Source organism: Amblyomma maculatum, chromosome 3 (genome assembly GCF_055883805.1).
Source record: "Amblyomma maculatum isolate TAMU_Amacu chromosome 3, ASM5588380v1, whole genome shotgun sequence".
Taxonomy (NCBI): domain Eukaryota; kingdom Metazoa; phylum Arthropoda; class Arachnida; order Ixodida; family Ixodidae; genus Amblyomma; species Amblyomma maculatum.
The window spans coordinates 19,186,143-19,212,118 of record NC_139346.1 but is presented as its reverse complement, the minus strand read 5'-3'; the positions used below and the strand labels follow the sequence as shown (position 1 = coordinate 19,212,118).

The 25,976-nt window shown below is 47.6% G+C and overlaps 1 protein-coding gene across 1 annotated transcript in view; it reads left to right on the top strand.

Annotated features, from left to right (window-relative positions):
* The window catches only part of LOC146194298 (testis-specific serine/threonine-protein kinase 3-like), a 320,653-nt gene extending 295,249 nt beyond the window's left edge, over positions 1-25,404 (top strand). The window contains exon 6 of the mRNA XM_084596524.1: positions 25,276-25,404. Coding sequence (XP_084452650.1) covers positions 25,276-25,404 — 129 coding nt within the window. The remainder of the gene's footprint in view (positions 1-25,275) is intronic.
* The last annotated feature ends 572 nt before the right edge of the window (positions 25,405-25,976 follow it).

The following is a 25,976-nucleotide window of genomic DNA, read 5'->3' as shown; positions in this document are numbered from 1 at the left end:
GACCACCCACGTGGCTTCCGTACTCACTCGCTACAGGCTTGGCGATACGCGGGCGCTAGGCCTCGCACTCCCTCGGTGTGGACCATGTGGTTTTCGAACTGAAGAAACTTATCCAAAGGGGCACAATAAAAATGCGCTGAGCATGTCGAAAAGTTCAAAATACTGCAGCGGAATTCACCTCGCACTCAAGAAAGCATGCCACAGGGCCTAGCGATCAAAATTCACTCTAGGCCTAGCAGTTGTCATGTCTGGACAAAGAATGCCCCTTGCCATGAACAAACAGTCGTCCAGTGTTTCAAGAGCAGGCCCCATGTTGGGCGACAGATGTGGGATTGTAATAGGGGGATAAATAAGTTTTCCCCGCTTAATAGCGGCTGACAGTCAAAACCACCGACCCCACCCAGTGATCGCATGCGCTACCGAGCGGACGCCGACCACTGCGGGCCGTGTTCTTGGGAGAAAAGGAACAACACGTGCTGACAACAAACAGACATTTATTGCTGCAATAACAACGCCAGCTAGCAATAAAAAACACTGTATAATGCAGATCGTCTGACTCACCAGCAGAGCTACGGGCGAATGTTCGCCCATGCTAGGGCAGGGGATAAACTCCGAGGCCGGACAAGACGGGCAAGCGGGATAAGTCCCACGAGGTTTCCCCTCGCTGGTGACTGCGGAGTGCCGCGAGGAGACGTCCGCTCACGTCCAGGTTAGGGTGCCTCAATACCAGCTCGCCGCCGTACGGCGGCGAGCTACATCCAGGCACCTATAGTCCAGGTCCCGATGCCGAAGTTGGCTTTTTCTGCGTGCACGGTGACAAGATGAGGGATGGCGCTTGTGCTGCCAGTGCTGCCGCGACGCTGGCGCCATCTTTCGTTAGTTATTGTTAACCGCCAATGTTGGCGCCATTCCGCGATAGCTAGAGTAACTACCACGGGGGAAAGCCGACTTTTAAGGGTAGGATGGGAGATCGTTTCCCACAATTTATTTTACCCTCACCGCCCTCGAGCAATGAGGAGGGGAGTGGTAGTATGCAGTAGCTATGTACAGGATGTTTCAATTGTAATTATACAATTTTAGCTAATGGGGAACAAAAACGGTGATGATCGATTATAGAACCTAACTGTGCTGCGCCTGAGAACTGTAGTGGAACAGGAAAAAACTGATCGATAACGGCGGCCGCGCTCGAGGGAACAACGTTGTCGTGTCTGGGATCCAGGAGTTGTCTAATTAAACACGGTCAAACTTAGAAGTAAAATAAAAAGTATGTTACGAGAAACTTTGGTTAACGGTTAGTACAGTTGAACGCTTTCATCGGATTGGCAGGGCGAATGCTAAAAGCCATCGCTAATAATTTTTCGAGTGTACAGTTCGAATGAAAAACTGGCCATTTTTAAGAACTGCCATAAGTTGAAAGATGCCGGCATATCGGTTTCATACGATTATTTATATGCCACGCAGTAAGGAAGGAAAAAGTTATGGAAGTGCACAAAAGCAGACGAACAGCCTGGAACGAAACCGAAGCTAGTTCACGTTAACTGGTGATAGAGGACGAAGTATACATTTGGGACAAAGAAGAAAGCTGTCGAATACGGCTGCGCGGCGAAGAGAATGGGCAACAAATTGACATCATGAGGACAGCGTCATTTCTGAAAATAAGCTCCTTCGTATAATCTGCTTGACTGCACAAAGCGTATGCAATAAGAATCCATAGAGCATCTTGCAATGCTCACATTATCATCATAAGCGAGACATGGCTGCACTCTGACATTCCTTATATCGCAAAGTTTTCGCCATCGTACACTTGCTGCCTTAAGGATAGAGGGTTGCTATTTTGGTTAAGAGCGGCATTTATTCACGCCTGATTCCTGATATTGGTGATGATCACGAAAGTCTAGTTTTTGAGGTCGAGTTCTTTGGAAACCATAGTTATTGGTGTATATAGAAAACCTGGCTCGCAACATTATTTTCTTTGCTGTCTGCATGATCACCTAGTACTTTAAAAAAACGCACGTTTTGTAATCGCCGGAGATTTCAATCTTCCGCATGTCAACTGGGATACAGTGGCTTCAGCAACCAGTGATGTTAAAAGCAAAGAGGATCTTTGACATGTTCCTTCCGTTTGACCTAACCCAGACAGTCCATTCACCTACACGTGTAACTCCAAATTGGGAATTTATTCTAGATTTAGTTCTTTATTCCAACAGCATACACAACTATAATGCAGACATACATGAGGGAATATCGGCCACAAGTTGCTATCATTCGTAGTTTTTGCAGCGAGTAGCCGGACAAGGGCGAAGACGGAGGAACAGGTAAGAAGCACAGGCGCTGAACTGCAACTCTATTTTGGTAATCAGCCAACCTTGCCATATATATACCAGAGACGAATCCCCACAAGAGGGAAAAAATCTAGACACGTGGCGAAAACCAGGTGCAACAAACTCAACCACGAGTATAAAAAATATCGATAAATCTAAATGCCTAACACACGATTAACATGAGAAAGCGACATAACGTGATAATAGTGGCCATGGCGAAAGTGCGTGAAAAATCAACAAAAATTCGCAGTCCTTAACAAGCAACAATGGCTAAAAAAGTGGATGCACAGAAAACGTTTTTATATAAGAACTCGTTTAAAAACCGCAGATAAACATTTGAGATGGACAAAAATGAGTGAAACATGAAAAAAAAAGAGATGAAAATGTACAAACAAAATTGAAAGCCAGCAATTAACACTGCAAAACAAAAAATAAAAAAAACGACCATTCTATTCAGATCCCATAACCAGCGTATACACGCGAAATAGTGGATGCCGCTTTGATTGCGAAGCACAAGGATGAATGCGTCAGCACATCCTCAGATTTCCTTGCGAACAAAAAAATTACTTTTCTCTCTGATTGTGCTTGATTTTATCTTTGATTTTATTCACACTCCTTGCATGCCTTCGTTTTAAACAATTTGAATTGCAGTTTGGTTTTTTCGCTCTTTTAGATTTTAACCTTTCACTTTGATTGCTTGTTTATTCATTTTCTTCCATTCTACATGCCCATGTCAGTCGTTTTGTTTCATTCATTGTTAGTTTCTTGTTTTGCAGTGTTAATTGCTGGCTTTCAATTTTGTTTGAACATTTTCATCTATATTTTTTGTTTCATGTTCCACTCATTTTTTGTCTATCTCATATGTTTATCTGCGGTTTTTAAACGACTTCTTATATAAAACACGTCTTCTGCGCATCCACTCTTTTAGCCATTGTTGCGTAATAAGGAATGGGAATTTTTGTTGATTTTTCACGCACTTTCGCCACGGCCACTATTATCATGTTATGTCGCTTTCTAAAGTAGCCTACACAGACACGTTGAAGCCTGGGGGGGGGGGGGGGGGCATATCACGCATTCCTTTTGTCGCAACACCAATCAGCGGGCGGTGGTCTGTCTCAATAACAATCCTACCTCCGTACACGAAATGGTGGAATTTTTCACAGCCGAACGTTAATCCCGTCGCTTCCTTTTCGATTTGCGAATATCTTTGTTGAGGGCCATTACATGGGACGCAACTGGACGCCAGTTCTCACTGTGACGCTGTAAGAGTGTTGCTCCAAGCCCATTTTGTGATGCATCTGCTGTTGCAGAATTGCGCTGGAATCAGCAGACGAGGAGGAAGAAGTGCTTTGAGGGACTGGAAGAGGTGCGCGGGTAGAGACTGAGCGCCATGTTGGCATATTGAGAATCGAGACGACAGCCGGCGATTAAAAATAGCTAGAGGAATCCTGGTGTCCGCCCTGCTTCTTCTAAATTTTTGGTGCTGAAACCTGAGAGGGTAATGGCATCTCCGTCGATCTTTCCTGGAGGTTGCAAGAGGAACGACAACGACCCTGCAGGAAGATACAAGGAGCTCTGCCATCGAACCCTAGCGGACAGATAGAAACGGGCTTCAGCGATACGCCATGGACCGCATCATGAGGAAACGCCATATTCAACGAGCTTTTCTAACCAGGTTGTTTCATCAGGCAAGAGAACTTTTGAATTCGAACGCAGCAAATATTCTTGGGCTAAACCTCATCCAAGCGAGACTAAAAGAATGCAACGACGGATTGCGCGTGCAAAACGAGAAGCTGCAGGCTTTTAAAGGCGACGTTTGTGCAGACGACGCCGCAGCTTCACTCGAGTATGAGGAAATCGCCGCGCAGACAGTGAATCTATCTGTCACCACATCGAGAACCTTACGTCGCCTGCTCATGCTGCCAATAGCCATTGTTTTACGAAGACAGAAGTTTTACCGGAGATTTTCACCGATTTACCTTTGGACTTAAAGGGCAACTCCCGTGGTTATTTTATCATTTTGTTTTTAGTTGAATTACATTCCTTGCCATGTCCTGACACCTACACAAAAAACCGTTTTTCGAAATCCCAATTAGAAGTATTTTTAAAAAAGAAAACAGCAAACCGAAACCGAAACTGCTTTCATGGCCAGGCACGATGTCTCGGTTGACGAAATGGTGACGTCACACTCAGTATTAGAAAAAATCATGATGCACTGCATAAAATGTCTGAGGTAGTTCAATATAAGCCTCACAATTTCATAATCACGCGAGAAGTGGACAGTAGCGCCGGTATGCTGTTTGTGACGTCAGGAACTCAGTGTTGCCCGCAGAAATAGCATGAAAACGGCATATTTTAAAGCCGTGTTGCGCGTGAACGGATTATCGTACGGCACCCAAATTTTTTAGAATGCATCAGGACAGAGAGGAGAACTTATGATGAAATTTTTACTAGAATATTCGAATGTCAAAAAACCTCCGGAGTTGCCCTTTAACCGTTGATTCTGTCACTGAGCTTAAAGGAAAACAAGTCCAAAGTTCCACCTCGGTCACATCGATGCTTGATTCCATTTTCCCGAGTCAGCTTCAAAAGCATTATTGGAAGAACCTGGTTATACCGATACATCGCTCAGTCATGGATAAGACAAAACTTTAAGTGTGCCCAGAGCGATGCCGTGAGTGACCTAAGAGCGGCTGCAGTACTGTGGAACACACCTTTGGTAGAAGCGCATTGCAATAAAGGGCTGATTCCCGCAGAGTTCTCCAAGAGTAATGAAAACATCGAGTCAATTACACGCATCCAAAGGCGGACAGAGGATTCTGGGCAGTTTGCAAGAAAGATTGTTTTCGAGCCGCCATAGAAGGAAGACTGCGAACAAGCTCCTGTCAATATACCTGTGGAGCGATCATTCAATGGAATCGACTACATCGACCTGTTGAGGAAAGAGACAGGCAAGGAGGAGCTTATGAGATGTTGCGACCTCACTCAAGTTCCCTAGGGGTCATCAACAGCAAACAGTAGAAGCGCATTCGGTGGCCCTAAGCAAAACAAGAAAGACAGTGACCAGCATAGATACTCAGCCTCCCGCGAAGAGCATCGTAGTGCTGCTTCTGGAAAGTATATGCGAGATGAAGATGCCGCAACAGTGATGTCAGTTCACATGCCGACCCCTGTAGACTAAGAAAGATGCTGAGGCGAGAACAAATCGTCTACGATGCTATCACAGAAACTCGAGTCGTGCAATGCTACAAGCGAAATGTTGGTGAAGAAAGACAACGAATCAGCGAACAGCCTGGAAACTTGGCGGCGCTTATTTCACAAACACAGAAAAAAGAAAGGCTATTGCGCAAGAAAAGAACACGATGGAAACCAAGAGTTGTGTCAGTGTTGTGCTAGAGTGTGTTTTGTCCTAGTTGTGCTAGCGCTGACATCAAGGATGTGCGTGTGAAACATCGCGCGGAGCTATGAACTTCCAGCAACTGAGGGCTGAGTCGCCTTTACACTAAAAGTAGGACGTCACCTGGGCGCAAGCAAGTGATGTCACAGCTGATACTAGGAGGAGTGCAGCTCTGGTCACGGTTAACAGAACTTGAACCCCTGGGCATCGTTGCAAGGTTCCAGAAACAAGGGAGGCTGCAGGAAACCTACCCAGGTAGTGGCACAGTACATACTTCAGCACGATTAAAGTCTGTGCTGCACGCCCAGCATTGATCCATCTGGTTTTGCAGTGTTGATGGTCTCTGAGACACCTCTGACCTCAGGGCGCGGAGCGTGTTGCAGATTCGGGCTGGAATCAACAAGCACAAGGACGAGGAGGAAGAAGTGGTTTGAGGGACTGAAAGTGGTGAACAGCTGCTTTATGAGTCGGATATGGAGTCTCCTTTATTGATTGAGTCAGCGCTGAATAGGGTATTATCCCATCCTGTGTACATGACCCAAGAATTCAATTTCAGTCACACCAATCTTGTACTTGTCAGCTTTGAAGGTTAACCCTACTTCCTCTGCAACCTGCAGCACTCTTCGCAGGCGCGCATTGTTTTCTTCCTTAGACGCGGCTAATATCAGAATGTCATAGATGTATACTCTCGTACCTACACAGCGGTCAAATATTTCACTCAGAATTTTGTGGAAAACTTCCGGGGCTGTTGAGATTCAGAATGCGAACCTCAAAAATCGGTACCGTCCGAATGGAGAACCGAATGTGCATATAGTGGCTGTGGTGTCATCCAAAGGTATCTGGTGGAGACCCGATTTTGCATTGAGGAGCGAGAATACTTAGCGCCGGCTAGCTTAGCTTCTATGCCCTCGCGCCTTAGCATCTAGCAGTGCTCGAGCTTTATGTGCTGGTTGATACTTCTAGGATCCATGCAAACGCGCACAGTAACCAAGGGGCTCACACAATCTGTCGGCTGCTGGACCCTCTCAATGATGCCGCTTCGCTCCAGTTCCTCCTTCAAAGGCTCCCTCTGCCAGGGGCACACGTTGCGCTGACTGGACAGCTGGCGTCGCATCCTTCCATTTTGTACTGGCGATTCACTTAGCCAGTTCCCTGAAAAAGCTGGCGAAAATTCTTCAGAACGTTATCACTGCTGCCGGCTGTGGTGTTTGCGGCCTCCACAGCGTCCACGGTGCGTGAAACTAGATCGAGGCACTCGCTTGCTAGTAGTCACAGTAGAGCTTGGTTGCATTTTTTGACGACGTAGAAGTTGATGTCTTTAGACCGACCGTTCACGACCACTGGTAGCTTTGCTATACCTAAATGTCGAATGACACCCCCGCTATTTGATTGGAGCACCGAAGAGCTCGGTTTTAATTCTCCAGCCGACTTGCACCGCCGGCAGATAGAGTAGGGTAGCAGGCTGGCTTGGGATCCAATGTCTACCTTGCAATGAACTATCTGGTCAGCCACTTTCGCATTCACTACCCAATCCGCAATGGCGTCGATGCTCGAGACTGTCACATTAAGAATGTCGAAGCTTTCTTGTTCTTCCTCAACTTCACGGATTTGCGGGGCCTTTTTGCAAAAGGCGACGAAATGGTTAGCACTCTGGCATACGAAGCCCTTTTTTCCGAACTATGGACAACTGCCGCGTAGCGCGTGAAAACGGTTGCATCTGGCGCATTTTCGCGACTGCTTCTTGACTAGCAGTATTTTGTTATCAGGCTGCGCCCTTGTCATCTTTCGTAGCGAAGCTGCTTCTTCCGCTTTGCAATCCTGCTTCGAATGCATCTTGACTAGCGCCACATGCTTATCTGGCTGTGCCCAGGCCGCGTTTTGTATTGAAGCAGCTCCTTCTGCTTTGCAAATCTGCTCTGCCTTCCCAAGTGTCAAGCCTTTTTTCTTAAGCAACTTTTTATCCAGTTTTGGGCTGTTAGTACCGAACACTCTTTGGTCTCGAATAACAGTCCGTAAGATCCAAAAAATAGCTGGATCTTAGCTTTAGTTAAGCCCGGTAAGTTGCGAAAGCAATAATAGCACGGCTGTGCTATAGTTTAGCTTGTATTTATCCGTCGTTGCCGTTCTTCTTCTGCTTCCTGAACGCGTCGTTGCCGCCTAGTTGCACTCCTGCGTTCTACACTCTTGAGTGCACAGTGAACACATCAACAAAGAGTCCACTGTTTTAAGCGTCCAATACATTCCATTTGGAGCCATCACCGGTTGAGGACGATTGAAGAGAAGCGCGACGCGCTCGTCTAGCTGCATCTTGAGCGTGCCGTTGAGCGAGACGCTGTTGCCGTTCTTCATCTGTCTCTGTAGTCCGCTGTCGTTTCTTGGCTTCATCGAGACGGCGTCACTTTTCTTTCTGTTTATCAGGATGCATAGCGAATGCCTCAGCTTAGCAAGCACGAGCATTTACATATCCATCGTTTTCCTCCTCCTCCTCTCAACTGCGAGAGAAGAGGTGACAGCAGCGCCTCCACTCGGCAGCAGCACGGCTCCAGCTGCAGCGCGCCGCGCCTACCAACCGACTTGGTAGGCCACCAACCGACTTGGTAGCACTTGGTAGCCCGATGACTTGACTTGGTAGCCCATCTCTCGCAGCTGGTATGACGTCACAGCCATCTGGAGCCATTAAAGGTCAAACGTGCCTACCGACCGTGGCTACGCGAAGGGATGAAAATGGGATTAGTATTGCCTTTGCAATAAACATTGCAGCTCCTTGCTTGTTTCCTAAGGTCCCACATGAAACGCTCGAACGACTCCCCTACGCCTTGAGCTCTTGACCGGAATATTGTTACGCCCTTAGCGTCGCGACTGAGACGTTTTAGTCGGTTCATTACGCTAGGTACACACGGTCAGCTTGAACGACACAGGTGCCACAAGAGAAAGGTCGAACGGGCGTGCACACTTCTTCTTCCTCTTCCTTCTTTCTTCCTCCGTGCTCTGTTTGAGAACAAGTCCGTAACACTTCCCCCGTTGCAGGCGAAGCCCTCCGGGCGAGTCAATCGTCAGCACGAGGATAACAGGGTTTCAGACGCGCGACGTGGGCAAGCTCAGTTCGTGAAGATCGTCGGCCACTTTTGCTAAGGCGCGCAATCCGATAGGTGAGGTCACTAATTGCCTGGAGGATAACATAAGGACCGATATAGTGCGCGAGCAGTTTCTGACTTAAGCCACGCTTCCTTAGTGGACGCCAAAGCCAGACCATATCTCCAGGGAGGTAGGTGACGTGGCGATGGTGGTCGTCGTAGCGGGATTTCGAGCGCTTTTGTGAGGCGAGAGTTCTCAGGCGGGCTATCCGGCGGGCTTCTTCAGCCCGGCAGAGGATCTCAGCAATCTCAGGTTCGTCGTCTGTGGAGAACGGGAGGATGGTGTCGAGGATGTGTCGAGGAGACCGGGCATAGAGGAGAAAGAATGGACTGTAACTTGTTGTTTCCTGTTGGGCGGTATTGTATGCGTATGTTATAAATGGTAGCACAGAGTCCCAGTCCTTGTGGTCGGCGGCGACGTACATTGAAAGCATGTTCGTGAGTGTCCGGTTGGTTCGCTAGGTCAACCCATTTGTTTGCGGATGATATGGGGTAGAATGTCGGAAATGCGTTTGGAACAAACGAAGGAGCTCTTCGACAACATCAGCAGTGAACTGACGCTCTCGGTCGCTGATCAACACTCGGGGAGGCCCATGGCGCAGTATAACAAAGTGCAGCAGGAAGAGGGAGACTTGGTGTGCAGTAGCCGATGGAAGGGCTGCCGTCTCACAGTAACCCCTTACAAAAAAGCTTAATGAGTTTCTGATTAAATGTTAATTATATTTCTCATCATGCACATTAACATTTCTATACATTTTCTTGATGCATTTTTGAAGAATTTCATAAGAAAGTTGGCCACCGTGTTTCTGGTTGGTACCTAATGTGTGCATTTCTTGTGTGTTGTGCATGAGTGTTGACCAATGAGCGCCTGATGGCTTTCACTTTTGGATAAAAAGTAAAAGCTAAAACGCAGTTAAGCATCTCAACTACATTAAATAAAGCTAAAAAATAAAAACAAAATTAAAACTAAGCGAAAAAAAAAACAGCGCGATTCGAACTCAGTACCTCTTACCCCGTAGCTTTCTACGCTAACCACTCGGCCACTCAGGGAACTGTTAACGTTTTTTTTCTTTATTGCCTGACTTCAGCACAATACACAAAACCACTTACAGGGCACAACGAGCATTCATTAATACAACAATCATCCAGGTGGGTTGTGGCGTCGTCGTGCTAAAATTCTCTTAGGGTCACTAATGGCTCCAATCTTCCGAGCCACTCGGGAGTTTCAGGAGCAAGTTTCTGAATTTCAATATATCTATTCATGGCTTCCCGAAAATAGATCCGTGCTGGCCGTGCGTCAGGATCGCAATGGTATCCTGCCATTCTCGAGCGCCACATACAGTGGAGGGCCATTAGCATAATAAGGTCAAATGGCACCCCATCCTCATTCTCTACTGGCAAGTACCTAATACCATGCGAGTCTAATGGAAATTCCTTTTTTAAAGTCCTTTGTAAAATATCCCAAAAGTACACCCCTTCCCAACAATGCAGGAAAACGTGGTCTATAGTTTCTGGCTGTTTACAAATTAAGCAATGCGAACCCCAAGGTAAAAATAAATTCTTCCTTTCCAAGAACTTCTTTACTGGCAGTGTTTCCGTGTGTAACTTAAAGAAAAACGTTTTTGCATTTCACGGGACCTGCATCGCCTTCACCCGCTTAAGTACGTCGCGTTCTGGTCCTCCGCTGTATAAGGCCCTGTACATTGGTATGGGTAGAACTACGTCGCACAAATCCTTGTACAGTTTCTTCCTGCTAACACAAGATAAATATTCATTAGAAAATCGAACAGACAGGAATCGCACACTAGCGACAACTTCTCTAAAATAACCAAAAATGCGTCCCGATACACTTTCAGTCGAGACAACAAAGTCCGGCAGTGCATTTCCGAGCCTTAATTGGCACACAGTACGCAAAAATTAACGTTGGTAACGTATTTGCTTCTTATGTCTGGACTGCATTCATAAGATTGGGACTTAATGTTTCGAAGCATGTTTCGAAGTGTACAGGCCATTGCGGCTGCTCTAACAATTACAACTCCTTGACCATTAGAACTTGCATCCAATGTTCTGGATACCCATGCGCACTATTTTGTCCACTGGAGTCATTTTAACATGTCGAGTTTGGCACCGCTGGCAAATTTATCAGCGCTGGCTCTTCGGTGGTTGCTACCTTGGGCGTAATTTTCGCTGAACACGGAGCTGTAGCACGAACCTTTAAGGAAAAAAAGTGCGACCAAGCTTCAATACCGGCAAGCGCAGCAGCGCCAACACTATTTTACTGGTAACTAAATATTATTTGCATCTAAGCATTTCGGGAAGCGATGCGATGACTGAGGGGATGCGATGACTGAGGGCTCGGCTAATCTATACGCAGAGCAAAAAGGAGCTCGAAAGCTTAAGAAACACGCAAAATATCATGCATTATAAAGAAGGCATTGCTTCTCGTGCCCTGGTCGCGCACATGCTACCAAGACGGTCCAGTGATCCGAGGCAACGCACGGCTCGGGTTACGTCCGCGCGTCGTCGTCGGCGCAGGCAGGGTACCCCTGCTGGTCTTTCCGAAGCGGCCTGCTCGCAGGTGCAAGGAGGCATTGGAAATCTAGCGGCCGTGCGTCCGTTTGCTTGGAGGCGGTGTGGCAGTGCGTCGGTTCGCGTACACAACAATATCCTTGCCCGTAACACCCTAAAGCATATTGTCCAAACATAGCATCCCTTCGCTTCGCAAGAAGTGATTTGCAATGGCACAAACACCCAAGACTCAGGGTGTAAGCGTGTTTTGAATGAAACAAATGTCCAAAAACTTGTTTTTGTTTTTACAGTGCATGCTAAACAGAAATGAAAACATAGTAAAGTATATACATTCGCTTAGTGATGTATACATTCTCTCATTTGAGAAAGTCAAGGTATTTCCACATTAGCTCCTACACAAAAATACTTTGTTTTCCAAGCACAAAACTTCTTGCGTAATCTCAAATGAAAGTCTCTTGCGGATCTCATGTTAAAACACATAAAAGTTGTTTCTTAGGCAACATCCTACATATGCTAAACGGAAATGCAAACATAGGGCTCTGAAAGTGTGCAGTTAACAAGGAAAGAATATATATTCACTTAGTGATGTATACTTTTCCTCATTTCAGAAAGTCAATGTATTTCCACATTAGCTACTACCCAAAAATACTGTTGCGTTTTCCAAGCACAAAACTTCTTGTGTGACCTCAAAGGAAAGTCTGTTGCGGATCTGATGTTAAAACACATCTAATCTTGAATCTCCTTTGAGTGGTTGATGACTCATCAAAAACACATTACGTGCGTAACAGAAATTCAATATCTATTTTTGTAAGGGACGAGTGTGGTAATCAGTGCAGATGACGATCCAGCGGTTGCAAGAATGAGACTTGGGAAAGGGTCCCAAGAGGTCTACCCCGACTTTCTCAAAAGGGGACCTTGGAGGCGTCACCGGATGAAGAAGACCAGGAAGAGTGCCGGCGGGGCGTTTGTGACTCGCACATTGAGCACAGCTAGCCACATACTTTTCAGTAGTTTCACGCACCCGGGGCCAGTAGAAACGTTCTTGGGTGCGATAGAGCGTCCGCGCAGATCCCAGGTGTCCCGAAGTGGGGTCGTCGTGCATAACGCGCAAAACAGAGGAGCGTAGGCTGACGGGCACCACCAGAAGGTAGCGGAGACCAGTAGGAGAATAGTCCTTTTTGTACAAAAGACCACTCCGTATACAATAGGGACTGGAAGCTGTAGGGTCCGCTGAAGCGGTAAAGAATGGTTGGAGATTCTCATCTTTCCTCTGCTCAGTGCGGAACGTACGGGTATCGGGGAATGGAGGTAAAACCACAGCGATGTAATGATCAAAATTGTCGGCGTCACATTCCGTTGTGGGAAGCGGTAAACGTGAGAGACAGTCCGCGTCAGCGTGCCGGCGTCCACTCTTGTACGAAACTGTATAATCAAACTTGTAAACGGATTGCCCACCGTGCAAGACGGCTAGATGGGTCACGGATGTTTATCAGCCAGCACAGGGAATGATGATCAATGACCACTGTGAAGGGCCGCCCGTATAGATAGCAGCGAAACCGCTGAACGGCGAAAACTACCGCGAGGCATTCCTGCTCAGTGATTGTGTAATTGCGTTCAGGTTTGCTTAAGGAACGACTGGCGTAAGCAATAACATGTTCCTTGTCGCCGTAACGCACAGCACCAATGCCAACACCACTGGCATCCGTGTGCAGTTCCGTTGGAGCAGAAGGGTTGAAATGCCGGAGAATCGGATGTGATGTTAGTAAAAACTTGAGCTGACAAAAAGAAGAGTCACACTCTGATGTCCACTCGAAGGGAGCGTCTTTGTGAAGAAGGCACGTAAGCGGGTTAGCAATGTCAGCAAAACGGTGAATGAAGCGGCGGGAATATGAGCACAGGCCTAGGGAACTTCGGAGTTCCTTCACGTTCTGAGGTGCTGGAAACGATGCAACGGCCGTGGTCTTTTGAGGGTCAGGTCTGACGCCTTCACGATCGACGAGGTGTCCTAGTACCAAAATCTGACGCTCACCGAAGCGACACTTCTTCGAATTAAGTACTAGACCGGCGTTTTTGAAGCAGTCGAGCACGAGAGCGAGGCGTTCGTTGTGCTCTTCGAATGTCCGGCCAAAAATGACGACATCATCGCGGTAGCACATACATATTTGCCATTTTAGTCTCCGTAGGATAGCGTCCATAAATCTCTCGAAAGTTGCAGGAGCATTGCAGAGCCCGAAAGGCATTACATTAAATTCAAGCATACCATCGGGTGTGATAAATGCCGTTTTTTCCTTGTCGTCAGGGTGCATAGGGATCTGCCAATATCCCGATCGCAGATCGACGGATGAAAAATATGATGCCGAGAACAGACAATCTATGGCGTCATCGATCCGCGGAAGGGAATACACATCCTTCTTTGTTGCAGCCTTCAGACGGCGGTAGTCGACGCAAAAGCGCCATGTACCATCTTTTTTCTTCACCAGAATTACAGGGGCGGCCCAGGGACTGCATGACTCTTGAATAACACCCTTTTCCAGCATATCCCGAACCTGCTCACTGATGACCTGGCGTTCTGTTGGTGACACTCTGTACGGCTTCTGTCGAATTGGGTGTGAGTAGCCTGTGTCAATGCGGTGCCGGGTACGTGTCACGGGAATGCACCGTGAGCCGCGAGGCTCCGAAAAATCTAAGATCGAAGAATACTTGACCAGTAAGGCCTCCAAAGCGTCACGCTGGTCCCTGGTTAGAGAGCGGCTGATCATCCGATGCAGTTGTGAGTCAAGGGCTGGAGCGGCAGCACTTTTGCCAGGTGCATCAGTAACCAAAGCCACTGACGACGCGTCGTCTTGGCTACATGTCGCAATCTTCATATTCACAGGCAAAACTACTGGTTGCGAAGAACAATTAATGGCCCACAGCCGTGAGCAGCCTTTGACCACCGACAGTAGGCAATGAGGAACCAGAATGTATTTCTTTGCACAGTTAGAATGAAGCGGTGCCACTGTAGCGTCGAAGGTGTCGGAAGCACGGCTTGGGCACAAAACTGGGACGCACACCATAGACAAGGCTGGCACATTGGTATCCTCTGTTACATAGAACACATCCTCACGCACGTGTGGCTTCTCTAAGAGTCCAGAAGGAAGGGAACCATCAACGCAGAGTTCCCCAGAGCGGCAGTCGACCGTAGTCGACCGTAGTCGACCACACATTCTCGAAAAGTCAATACCTAGAATTATGTCATGCGTGCATCGCGAAAGCACTGCAAACTCCCCTGCGAATACCGTTCCACCCAGGGACACCGAATCACTACACATTCCCAGGGGACTCAACACCTCACCACCCGCGCCATGAAAATTCACATTTCTGTCCCAAACAAACATAACTTTGCGTCCTAAGCGCTTCTTAAACGATAAACTCATTATTGAAATGGTTGCTCCGGTATCCACTAAAGCCATTGTCGCCACACCATCCACAAGCACATAGACCGTGTTCTTTAACATAACAACAGATACAGGAATTTCTTCAGGCAGCCCACAGTCTCCAGCGACCTGACCTCCAGCGGCCGCGCTGACTAGTTTTCCGGCAAAGGCGATGCCGACCGCCGTCCTGGCCGTGGTGACGGAAAACGGTGCGCAGAAGAGGCAGGTGGTGTGGAGACACTTCGTTCGGAAGCAGGAGAGTGGCTGCGCGGTCCATTGGTCTGGGGATATTCATACGAAGATGGGGGCCATTGCCAATTAGAGTCGTATAAACGGTTACGTGGCGGAGCATTTTGGACGGGCCGATCGTAACGGGTAAGTGGCCGGCTGCGGCAGTATTGAGCTAAGTGCCCTTCAATGACGCAGCGTCGACACACGGGGGCTGTGCGACGAAAACCTTGTTCCCTGGAGGGGTCCGAGGAGACAGGGTGCATTGGGTAGCGAAACTCATCTTCAGGTCTTCGGGTTGGACGCCGGAAATAGCGAGCAGGTGGTGGTTGAGGGTGGTACTCATAGTGCTGATCATAGTGCGACAAGAAGTTAGTCGGGCGCGAGTCGTAGCGAGGCGGGTGACCAGGGCTATCGAACCTTGGCGTCGGGCTGTTGGAGCAAGCGTCCGCGTGTGCCGCATTGATAGAATTCACAATGGGCATCGAAGGGAGCAAGGAGGGAGGCCCTCGAGAGCCGACAACGTCAGAGGGCAAAGACGATTTGAGTCCGTACAGGGGGCTCAAACCGCTGCAGTTCCTCGCGAACTATTTGCCGGATCGTCGAGGACAAGTCCATGAAGTTGTCTTCAATGCTCGCCACAGATGGAACGTTGGCGAGCCGCCCAAATTTTGGCGTTATACGAGGCGTCTTCAATGTCTCGAATGTGCGAACATGCCGAATTACATCGCAGACGGCGTTCAGGTCACCTTTGGTAATTAGAAAATTATAAACATCATCTGCGATGCCTTTCAGAAGATGTCCTACTTTATCTTCCTCGGTCATATTAGCGCTTGCAGTTTTGCATAGCTTCAGGACCTCCTCTATGTAAGTTGTGCGTGTTTCCCCAGGTAGCTGAGCTCTGTACGTAAGCGTGTGTTCAGCTCGCTTCCTTCGTGCAAGGCAGTCGCCGAAGCACTGCCGCAATTCAGTAACGAAACGGTCCCAGGTGGTAAGAGAGTCTTCGTGGTTTTCGAACCAAACAAGAGCGGTATGGGTTAGGAAGAAAACCCCGTTGCGAGCTTAGCGGCGGCGTCCCATCGATTGTAGCGGCTCACCCGTTGGTAGTGGGTTAACCACTCGTCAACGTCCTCGCCTGCCACTCCCGCGAAAGTCCGAGGCTCCCGATAGTGATGCGAAGAACTGTTCGCTGCGCCCGCAGGCGGGTCTTCAGCCTGGATCACCGCGTTACCACGGGCTGCTTGCGGGTCATCGGCCGATTGCATGGCGCTCGTTTGCGGTTCGAGGCCCGCAAGGCGACGACTCCGGCGAGGCTTCAGTTGTATCGGTGCTGTGTGTGGCGCCAGGGATCGTTACCCGGCTTCTCCACCACAACGTTACGCACTTAGCGTCACGACTGAGACGTTCTAGTCGGTTCAGTACGCTAGGTACACACGGCCAGCGGGAACGACACAGGTGCCACAACACAAAGGTGGAACGGGCGCGCACACTTCTTCCTCTTCCTTCTTCTTCCTCCGTGCTCTGTTTGAGAACAAGTCCGTAACAATATGTGCGTCTCATAAACCTCGTTCGGTGGCCCTTTTCAGTACTCCTTAAATTTTTTTACAGAAGTTTCATAGTCTTGCTTGCTCTCGTTCTCGGGGAAAGGAAAGTTGTTAAATACCTCTAATACGTCGTCTCCGGCAGTGCTGAGTAGCAGTACTGTTTGGGCGGCTTCGAATCTGGGCTCGTTTGAAGATTTCGTTGCTTGCATAAAAACGTCGAGTTTCTGTTGGAACAATTCCCAGTTCTTGTCAGTATTCCCCGACAATAGCTCCGGAAACTTGAGCTCCATCGCACACCTCGCGTTTCGGTCTTCTGCACCGTCAGACGTGGGCCCACTTCTGACACCATGTATCAGTCGCCAGCGAACGAAAGGCGTTTATTGAGAATGAATGCACAGCGCTTTTACAGCCGACCAAGACACTAATCTTGGCAATGATGACGCACGGTCAAGCCGGGCACGTGCGTCGTTCACAATGCATTTTTTCTATCACCTGATTGATGGTATGGATATGATCGATTGTAGAGTACCCTTTTCCAAAACCCTCCTTGATCTTTTGCTTGGTTGCAGTGTAAGGTTCTCCTCATTTTATTAGTGATTACTTTGGTAAATACCTTATACGTAACAGATAGTAGGCTGATTGGTCTGTAAATTTTCAAGGCCTTAGCACCCCCTTTCTTATGAATAAGATACTGCTTGCGTTCTTCCATGGTTCCGGTACCGTCCATGACATCAGGCACAGCGTATACAGGGTGGCCAGTTATTGTAGCACGATATCCCACCTCCCCGTCCTTCAGCAAATCTGTAGTTGTCTGATCCTCTCCAGATGCTTTCCCTCTTTTCATACTTTCTAATGCTTTCTTAACTTCGTCCTTCATCACTCGCGGAACGTCTGACTGCATTTCCTTACCGCCAATATCATTATTATCCTGACTTTTTTGTTTGGGTACTGTAGAGATCCGTATACAACACCTAAGCTACTTTGACTATCTTATTCATATTTGTGATGACATTGCCCGCCCTGTGTCTCAGCGCGTACATTTGATTTTTGACTACGCCCAATTTCTTTTTCACCGCTTTAAGGCTTCCCCTTTCTTTCAGCATGTTGAATTTTCTCCATGTTGTACTTCCTTATATCGATCACTTTGCGCTTATTGATTAGCTTTGATATCTCGACCAATTCTATCTGGTCTGGTGTATTGGAAACTTTCATACTTTGGCGTTTCTTCAGAGTCTTTCGTCTCCTTAGACAGCGTACCGGTGTCCTCTCTAACTCTCCTGCCGCCCACTTCTTCAGTGCAGTCAGTAATGATATCTCAGAAATTATTGTTCATTGCTTCTAGACTAATTTCGTCATCTTCAGATAGAGCTAAATATCTATTGTGTAGTGAGATCCTGAACTTTTCTGCCCTCCGCCTGACCGCTAATTTATTGATAGACTTCTTTCTTATCAATCTGTTTCGTTCCCTCTTCAGATTTAGACCAATTCGAGGCCTTACCATCCTGTATCTACATCCTGCATAATGACGAGGTTAGAGCACATTATGAAGTTAATTTCATTTTTAGTCTCCCGGTTAGAACTATCCCATGTCCACATCCGATTCTTCCGTTTGCTGAAGAACGTGCTCATGATTCTTCAGTTATTGCGCTCTGTAAGCTCAACTAGTAACTCCCCCTTGCTATTCCTAGATCCAATGTCATAGTCACCCATTGCCTGATCTCATGCCGGCTTTTTCCCTACCTTGGCCTTGAAGTCACCCATTAGTAAAGTACACTGCGTCCTTCCTTTCCGCATTGCCAGTTCTACCTCTTCGTAGGAGTTTTCAAATGCCTGGTTAACATGACTATATGTGGGTGCGTAAGCCTGTACAACCTTAAGTTAATACCACCTATTAATATTAATTACGTGGCCTGCCACCCTCTCATTAATGCTATAGAGTTCATCTATATTACCAGCTATATACCTATGACAAGGTAATCTACTCCTTGTTCTCGCTTCTCTAGTCATCATCATCATCATCATCATCATCAGCCTGATTATACCCACTGCAGGGCGAATGCCTCTCCCATATTTCTCCACTTAACCCGGTTCTGTGCTAGCTGCATCCACTTGACCCCTGCGAACTTCTTAAACTCATCCGCCCACCTAACTTTCTGCCGCCCCCTGCTACGCTTTCCTTCCCTTGGAATCCAGTTTGTTACCCTCAGCGACCATCGGTTATCCTCTCTTCGCACTACATGTCCTGCCCATGTCCATTTCTTCTTCTTAATTTCTACTAGAATGTCGGTAACTTGAGTTATTTCTCCGACCCACTCTGCACGCTTTCTATCTCTTAATGTTACCCCTACCATTTTTCGTTCCATAGTCCTCTGGGTTGTCCTCAACTTAAGTAGAACTCTCTTGGTTAGCCTCCACGTTTCAGCCCAATAGGTGAGTACAGGCAAGATGCAACTGTTGTATACTTTCCTCTTGAGCGATACCGGTAAGCTGCTAGTCATAATCTGCGAGTGCTTGCCAAATGCGCTCCATCCCAATCGTATTCTTCTTGTTATTTCCTTTTCGTGGTCCGGGTCTGCGGTTACTACCTGTCCTAAGTAGACATATTCGCCTACTACTTCCAGTATTTCGCTTCCTAATGTAAACTGCTGTTCCTTCCCGAGGCTGTTGAACATTACCTTAGTCTTCTGCATATTGATTTTCAAGCCTACCTTTCTACTTTTCCTGTCTAGGTCATCAATCATTATTTGCAGTTCATCCCCCGAGTTGCTTAGCAAGGCAATGTCATCAGCAAATCGCAGATTACTGAGGTATTCTCCATCTACCCTTATCCCTAACTGCTCCCATTCCAAGTCTCTGAATACTTCCTCTAAACAAGCTGTGAATAGTACTGGGGAGATTGTGTCTCCTTGCCTAACACTTCTCTTTATGGGAATTTTGTTACTTTCTTTATGCAGAACTATTGTTGCTGTGCAGCCGCTATATATATCTTCCAGCACTTTCACGTATGGCTCGTCTACCCCCTGATTTCGCAATGCCTGCATCACCGCCGAGGTTTCAACTGAGTCAAATGCTTTTTCGTAATCAATGAATGCTATGTATAAGGGCTGGTTATATTCCGAGCATTTTTCTATCACCTGATTGATGGTATGGATATGATCGATAGTAGAGTACCGTTTCCGAAACCCGGTACTCTACTATCGATCATATCCATCGATAGTAAACCTCTCTAGTAAACCTCGATAAAACAGTTCATGCCCATCCTTCTTTACAGTATATGCCTCATTCGGCCTCCTAACGTCACTAGGCCCTGTGACATCCGATTTCATACCCTCTAGTTCCTGCTAACAGCACTTCTAAACTAGCTTCACTAGCTAGGGTTCTAGCATTAAACGTTGCCAGGGTCAGTTTCCAATGGTGGCCTCACCAGCGGAGCCAGAGATTCTTAGCACCCCCCGCTGCGTCACAGGTCTGACCGCCGCCGTGGTCAGTTGTTCCGCAGCCGCTTGTGACTGGGGGCCGAGGTTTTGTAGAACTAATCATGGGAGTTTGCGGCCAATTACGGCATCATGGTGGTGAATTCCTGTTCTGGTAAGGGAATGCGTTGCCGGAGGTGTTCACCGGCGTCAAGTCGCACCCCAAACCTGTTTATGCAATTCCATCGACACGCGTATTTTGTTTCTGAGTTTTTTTCCGGTGGGGAATTGCGTGGCACCGAGTTTCGAACCAGGGTCCTCTGCATGCGAGGCGGATGTTTTACCACTGTGCCACCGCTGTGCTTGTCAGCGTTTTTCACTCCAATGACATTAGCACACTTTGGAGAAATTTCTGGTCCATTTGGCATTAATGTTTGCGAAACTTCATCCCCAACAAGCGAAAGAAGGTTGCTTGGACAAAGCATTACATGTATATAGAAATAATCCATTTAAAACGCAAAATTAGGCGGTGTCGTAGAAATAAATCAGTCAACTCAGCATCTATTGTGCATCCTAAGAAAGCATAAAGACTGGATGAGATTTAAAATTCTTTTCTGAAGGCGGAATTTCAATCACGATCTTTAGTAATACTATATGAACAATCCATAAAGACCGGCACCATACCCGATGTCTGAAAGTTTCAAGGAACGTTCCTGTATTTAAGAAGGCTCGCAGATTATACGTCAAGAATTACTGTCCTATCTCGTTAACATCTTCCGTTTGCAAACTCTTAGAAAACATATTTGGAACACCAACGCGCAACACGGCTTCCGTTGAGGTTTTTTCACAGCTGCACAATTACAACAGTCGATGAAATTTCTAAAATCATAGATATTGGAGGACAAGCTGACATAGTATTCCTAGATTACTGAAATGCCTTCGATAGAGTGCCTCGTAATAAGCTGATCACTTAAATGAAAGTGATTGGTGTGCCTAGTAAAATTACACATTGAATATCTGGTTATCTCACAAAACGCAAACAGTTCGTATACTGTTGATGGTGTCACCTCTAGATTACTAGATGTCCATTCCGGCGATCCTCAAGGTTCGGTTTTAGCGCCTACACCGTTTATTATTTATATATATGATCTGGGGGGGGCCGAAACACTGGAACCAACTGTTTCGATTAAATTCTTTGCCGATGACTGTACAATTTTAAAAGATATGAAATCCGCTTATGGTCAAAAAATCCGCAACAAAAATTTGCAATTTTTGCAATGGTGGTGCAATGAATGGGCGATGACAATTAACTTTGAGAAAACTGTTGTACCTATCATTAAAAACAAAATTCATAAATTCGAATTTCAGTATAACATAAACAGAAACCTAGTGAGCGTAACGATTACTTACACACTAAAATGGACAAATCACAGTGAGTGTGTATGCTCAGCAGCACGTAAAAGCTGGGGTTTTTAAAGCATCGCATGGGCGAGTGGCCGAGCCCAATAATGCTTAAGGCATACATCAGACCTACATTTGAATATGTCTGTGTGACGCGTATACGTCAAGCGACATTAAAAAACGTGAGAACATTCAACGCCCGTTCAATTCATAATCGAAACAGACATCGAGACTCACCTTCATCTGTGATTCTTCTTGCCCGCCTACCTTGATCCATCAGATGAAAGGAGAAAGCCCGGCTAGCCTTTCTTTAATCGTTATATTTTTCCACACTTGGCATTAATCCTGAAAACTACCTAAAGACGATTCCTCCAGACCCTCTAGCCATAAGCACTGTCTTGTCTTATCACCTATATTTGGCCGAAATAATATTGTTAAGGAAAAGTACACAGTGGTAAACGCTAGTTCACTGTTAGACGCACACCACAGAACGAAATCAGCTAGGCCTGAGCGTCGTCTTCTTCCCTACTTCACATCAGCACGTCGTCGTCTCCATACTGTGCTCCGTAACAGTACTCCCCGTGCCGAAAAAGCACTGTCCCGGTGCGTCCTACACAAGAGAACTCGAATGATATGGTTTTAGAGGGGCGACATGCACGAGTTCTGGATGAGGGGTCGTGGAAGGATTCTTGGGCTGTAATGGGGCGATCTCATAGGTCACATCGGTGACTTGCCGCAAGACGGAGTAAGGGCTATGTAACGAGGCAAAAGTTTCTCACACATACCTACACGGCGAGCCGGGTGCCAAAGGAGTACGAGGAACCAGGAGGATAGTGGACGTCTCGGTGATAAAGGTCATAACGACATTTTTGAGAGCGCTGAGATGCTCCAAGACGCTCTCGAGCAATGTGGCGGGCGGCGTCAGCGCGGGCGATGGCATCCGAAGCGTAGCTGCAGGAAGAGTCGTCAAGAGGCAGCAAGGTGTCGAATGGGAGTAAAGGGTCACGGCCGAAGAGTAGGTAAAAGGGAGAGTATCCGGCGGTATCATGTCGTGAGGAGTTGTAGGCGAACTTGACGAAAGGTAAGGAGATATCCCAGTCACGATGGTGATCGGACACATACAGAGACAGCATGTAGGTCAGAGTGTGATTGGGGCGCTCAGTAAGACCGTTCGTTTGCGGATGGTAGGCCGTGGTGAACTGGTGACGAGTAGCGCACGAACGGAGAAGGTCATGAACCACTTGAGAAAGGAAACAGCGGCCACGATCTGTGAGCAGTTGACGTAGAGCGCCATGAATCAAGATGACATCATGCAGAAGAAAGTCGGCAACGTCGGAGGCGCATCTAGCATGGCGCTTTTCATATCTTCGCTGCTTTTTAGCCAACTCCCAGCTACCATTTCTGGATCGGTGTTTCTGCGCTGTCCGACTGTTGCTTCTTCTCCTTACATGCCGACTGTCTGTGCCTGTTCTATGAGCAAGCGCGCCTTATATACCCCCCCCCCCCCGCCCTCCCCTGCCCCTTACAAATGCACACTGCGCATGGCTGCGGCGAAGGGCCAAACGGTAGCAAGGAGGAGAATCGGCGGCGCATGTGCGCAGTAGCGCGCGGCGCCGGCGAAAGTTCAGGCGACGTAGTCAGCGGCGACGGCGGCCACCTTCGCCATGCATGACGTCACTTGGTTTCGCTCATGCGCAGAAGTGGCAAATCTGGGGCTCCGGCTGACGCGAAGCGCGGTGTTGACGAGCGTAGCGAAGCTTTTCGCTTCAAAACACCATATGATTATAGCGTGCCTGCCTGCCTGCCAGCCTGCCTGAATGCCTGCTTGTCTGTCAGTCTCAGAAAGAGAGAAACAGAAGAATGGAAAAGAAGGGAGGTTACTAGGCTTTCCTGCCTGCCTGCCTGCCTGCCTGCCTGCCTGCCTGCCTGCCTGCCAGCCTGTCTGGCTGCCTGTCTCTTTCTCTGTGTCTGTCTGAGAAAAGCAGCCAGACAGGCTGGCAGGCAGGCAGGCAGGCAGGCAGGCAGGCAGGCAGGCAGGCAGGCAGGCAGGCAGGCAGGCAGGCAGGCAGGCAGGCAGGCAGGCAGGCAGGCAGGCAGGCAGGCAGGCAGGCAGGCAGGCAGGCAGGCAGGCAGGCAGGCAGGCAGGCAGGCAGGCAGGCAGGCAGGCAAGCAGGCAGGCAGGCAGGCAGGCAGGCAGGCAGGCAGGCAGGCAGGCAGGCAGGCAGGCAGGCAGGCAGGAAAGCCTAGTTAACTTCCCTTCTTTTCCGTTCTTCTGTTTCTCTCTTGGCAAACAGAGCAGGTGGCAAACAGAGCAAAAAAAGAGAGTGAACGATGTGCGAGGAAATCGCTGCAACGAGCCAAGGCGACGCCACGTGCGCGTATCCCTTATTTTGGGAATGGTAAGATGAAAGGAAATAAAGGGATTATACAGCCGGTAGGCTGTATTAAAAAAAGGCAATCAGAAAAATAAGTTAACGACACCATATCCATACCATCAATCAGGTGATAGAAAAATGCTCGGAATATAGCCAGCCCTTATACATAGCATTCATTGATTACGAAAAAGCATTTGACTCAGTTGAAACCTCGGCGGTGATGCAGGCATTGCAAAATCACGGTGTAGACGAGCCGTACGTGAAAGTGCTGAAAGATATATATAGTGGCTGCACAGCAACCATAGTCCTGCATAAAGAATTAAAGTAACGAAATTCCCATAAAGAGAGGTGTTAGGCAAGGAGACACAATCTCCCCAGTACTATTCACAGCTTGTTTAGAGGAAGTATTCAGAGACTTGGAATGGGAGCAGTTAGGGATAAGGGTAGATGGAGAATACCTCAGTAATCTGCGATTTGCTGATGACATTGCCTTGCTAAGCAACTCGGGGGATGAACAGCAAATAATGATTGGTGACCTAGACAGGAAAAGTAGAAAGGTAGGCTTGAAAATCAATATGCAGAAGACTAAGGTAATGTTCAACAGCCTCGGGAAGGAACAGCAGTTTACATTAGTTAGCGAAGTACAGGAAGTAGTAGGCGAATATGTCTACTTAGGACAGGTAGTAACCGCAGATCCGGACCATGAAAAGGAAATAACAAGAAGAATAAGATTGGGATGGAGCGCATTTGGCAAGCAGTCACAGATTATGACTAGCAGCTTACCGGTATCGCTAAAGAGGAAAGTATATAAGAGTGGCATCTTACCAGTACTCACCTTTGGCGCTGAAAGGTGGAGGCTAACCAAGAGAGTTCTACTTAAGTTGAGGACAACCCAGAGGGCTATGGAAAGAAAAATTTTAGGGGTTACATTAAGAGATAGGAAGCGTGCAGAGTGGGTCAGAGAAATAACTCAAGTTACCGACATTCTAGTGGAAATTAAGAGGAAGAAAAGGGCATGGGCAGGACATGTAGGGCGAAGAGTGGATAACCGATGGTCGCTTATGGTAGCTAACTGAATTCCAAGGGAAGGAAAGCGTAGCAGGGGGCGGCAGAAAGTTAGGTGGGCGGATGAGGTTAAGAAGTTCGCAAGGGTCAAGTGGACGCAGCTTGCACAGAACCGGGTTAAGTGGAGAAATATGGGAGAGGCATTCGCCCTGCAGTGGGTATAGTCAGGCTGATGATGATCATGATGATGATGATGATGATGATGCCCATATGACAAGAGCGTGCCTGCCTGCCTCCTATCCAGCCTGCCTGTCGGTCTGTCTGTCTCAGAATGAGAGAGAAACGGAAGAACGGAAAAGCAGGGAGATTAACTAGGTGATACTACACTACAGATTAACTACACGTGCAGAGGGGCAAACACAGAAAGTAAAGAAAGAGTGAAAGATGTGTAAGCATTCAGGAAGTTTGTTTGCCATGTCTTATGGGGCACGAATTCTCGAAATTGTTTACAGGTGCTCCCGCTCAGCGCCCAGCTGAAGAATCTGATCAGAGGAATGCTGGAACCAGTGGGAACCCTCCGCAGTTCCATGGCCAGAGTTTTGCGCCATCCGTGGCTCAAGACGAGTGCCGGGATCGAGTGAGACCCTCCAATTCGCGCTACCTGTTTGGAGAATTTCTAACCATGGGTTGCATGAAGCATTGAACGAGAGCAAGAAGATGGCTTCACAGTATCAAAGAGCATTGAACAACGCTTGAGGGGGAGCCTCTGTTGGAAATCCGAGCTAACGTTTCCTCAAGAGGATATGTTTTTGCCTGGGAAGCACTATTGTCGCTGACACGGGTTCTTAATTCTTAAATCAAGAACACTGGAACCAACAGGAACGACTATCTCGATAGCAAAACCTTAAATTTAGGGCAGTCAGGAAAACAATACTATACAGCTTTAATTGTACAGTTTGTTCACAGAAATGCATACTCTGTTTCTAAACATCTTTCCTTCTTTATTTCTTGTTTTGGTTCCCCCTCGATGCCTTCCCTTCTCGCAAGTGCGATTCACTTAACTTGTTGTTATAGGGTGAAAGCCAGGTTATGACTAGCCGGGCTGTTTGTTCTCGAGAAGTGTTACACCGGGCGATATTATACTGGATACCGCGAGGTAGTGACGGCATCACCTGGCGACATCATCGGCCATGACCGGATGTTACGTCATGAC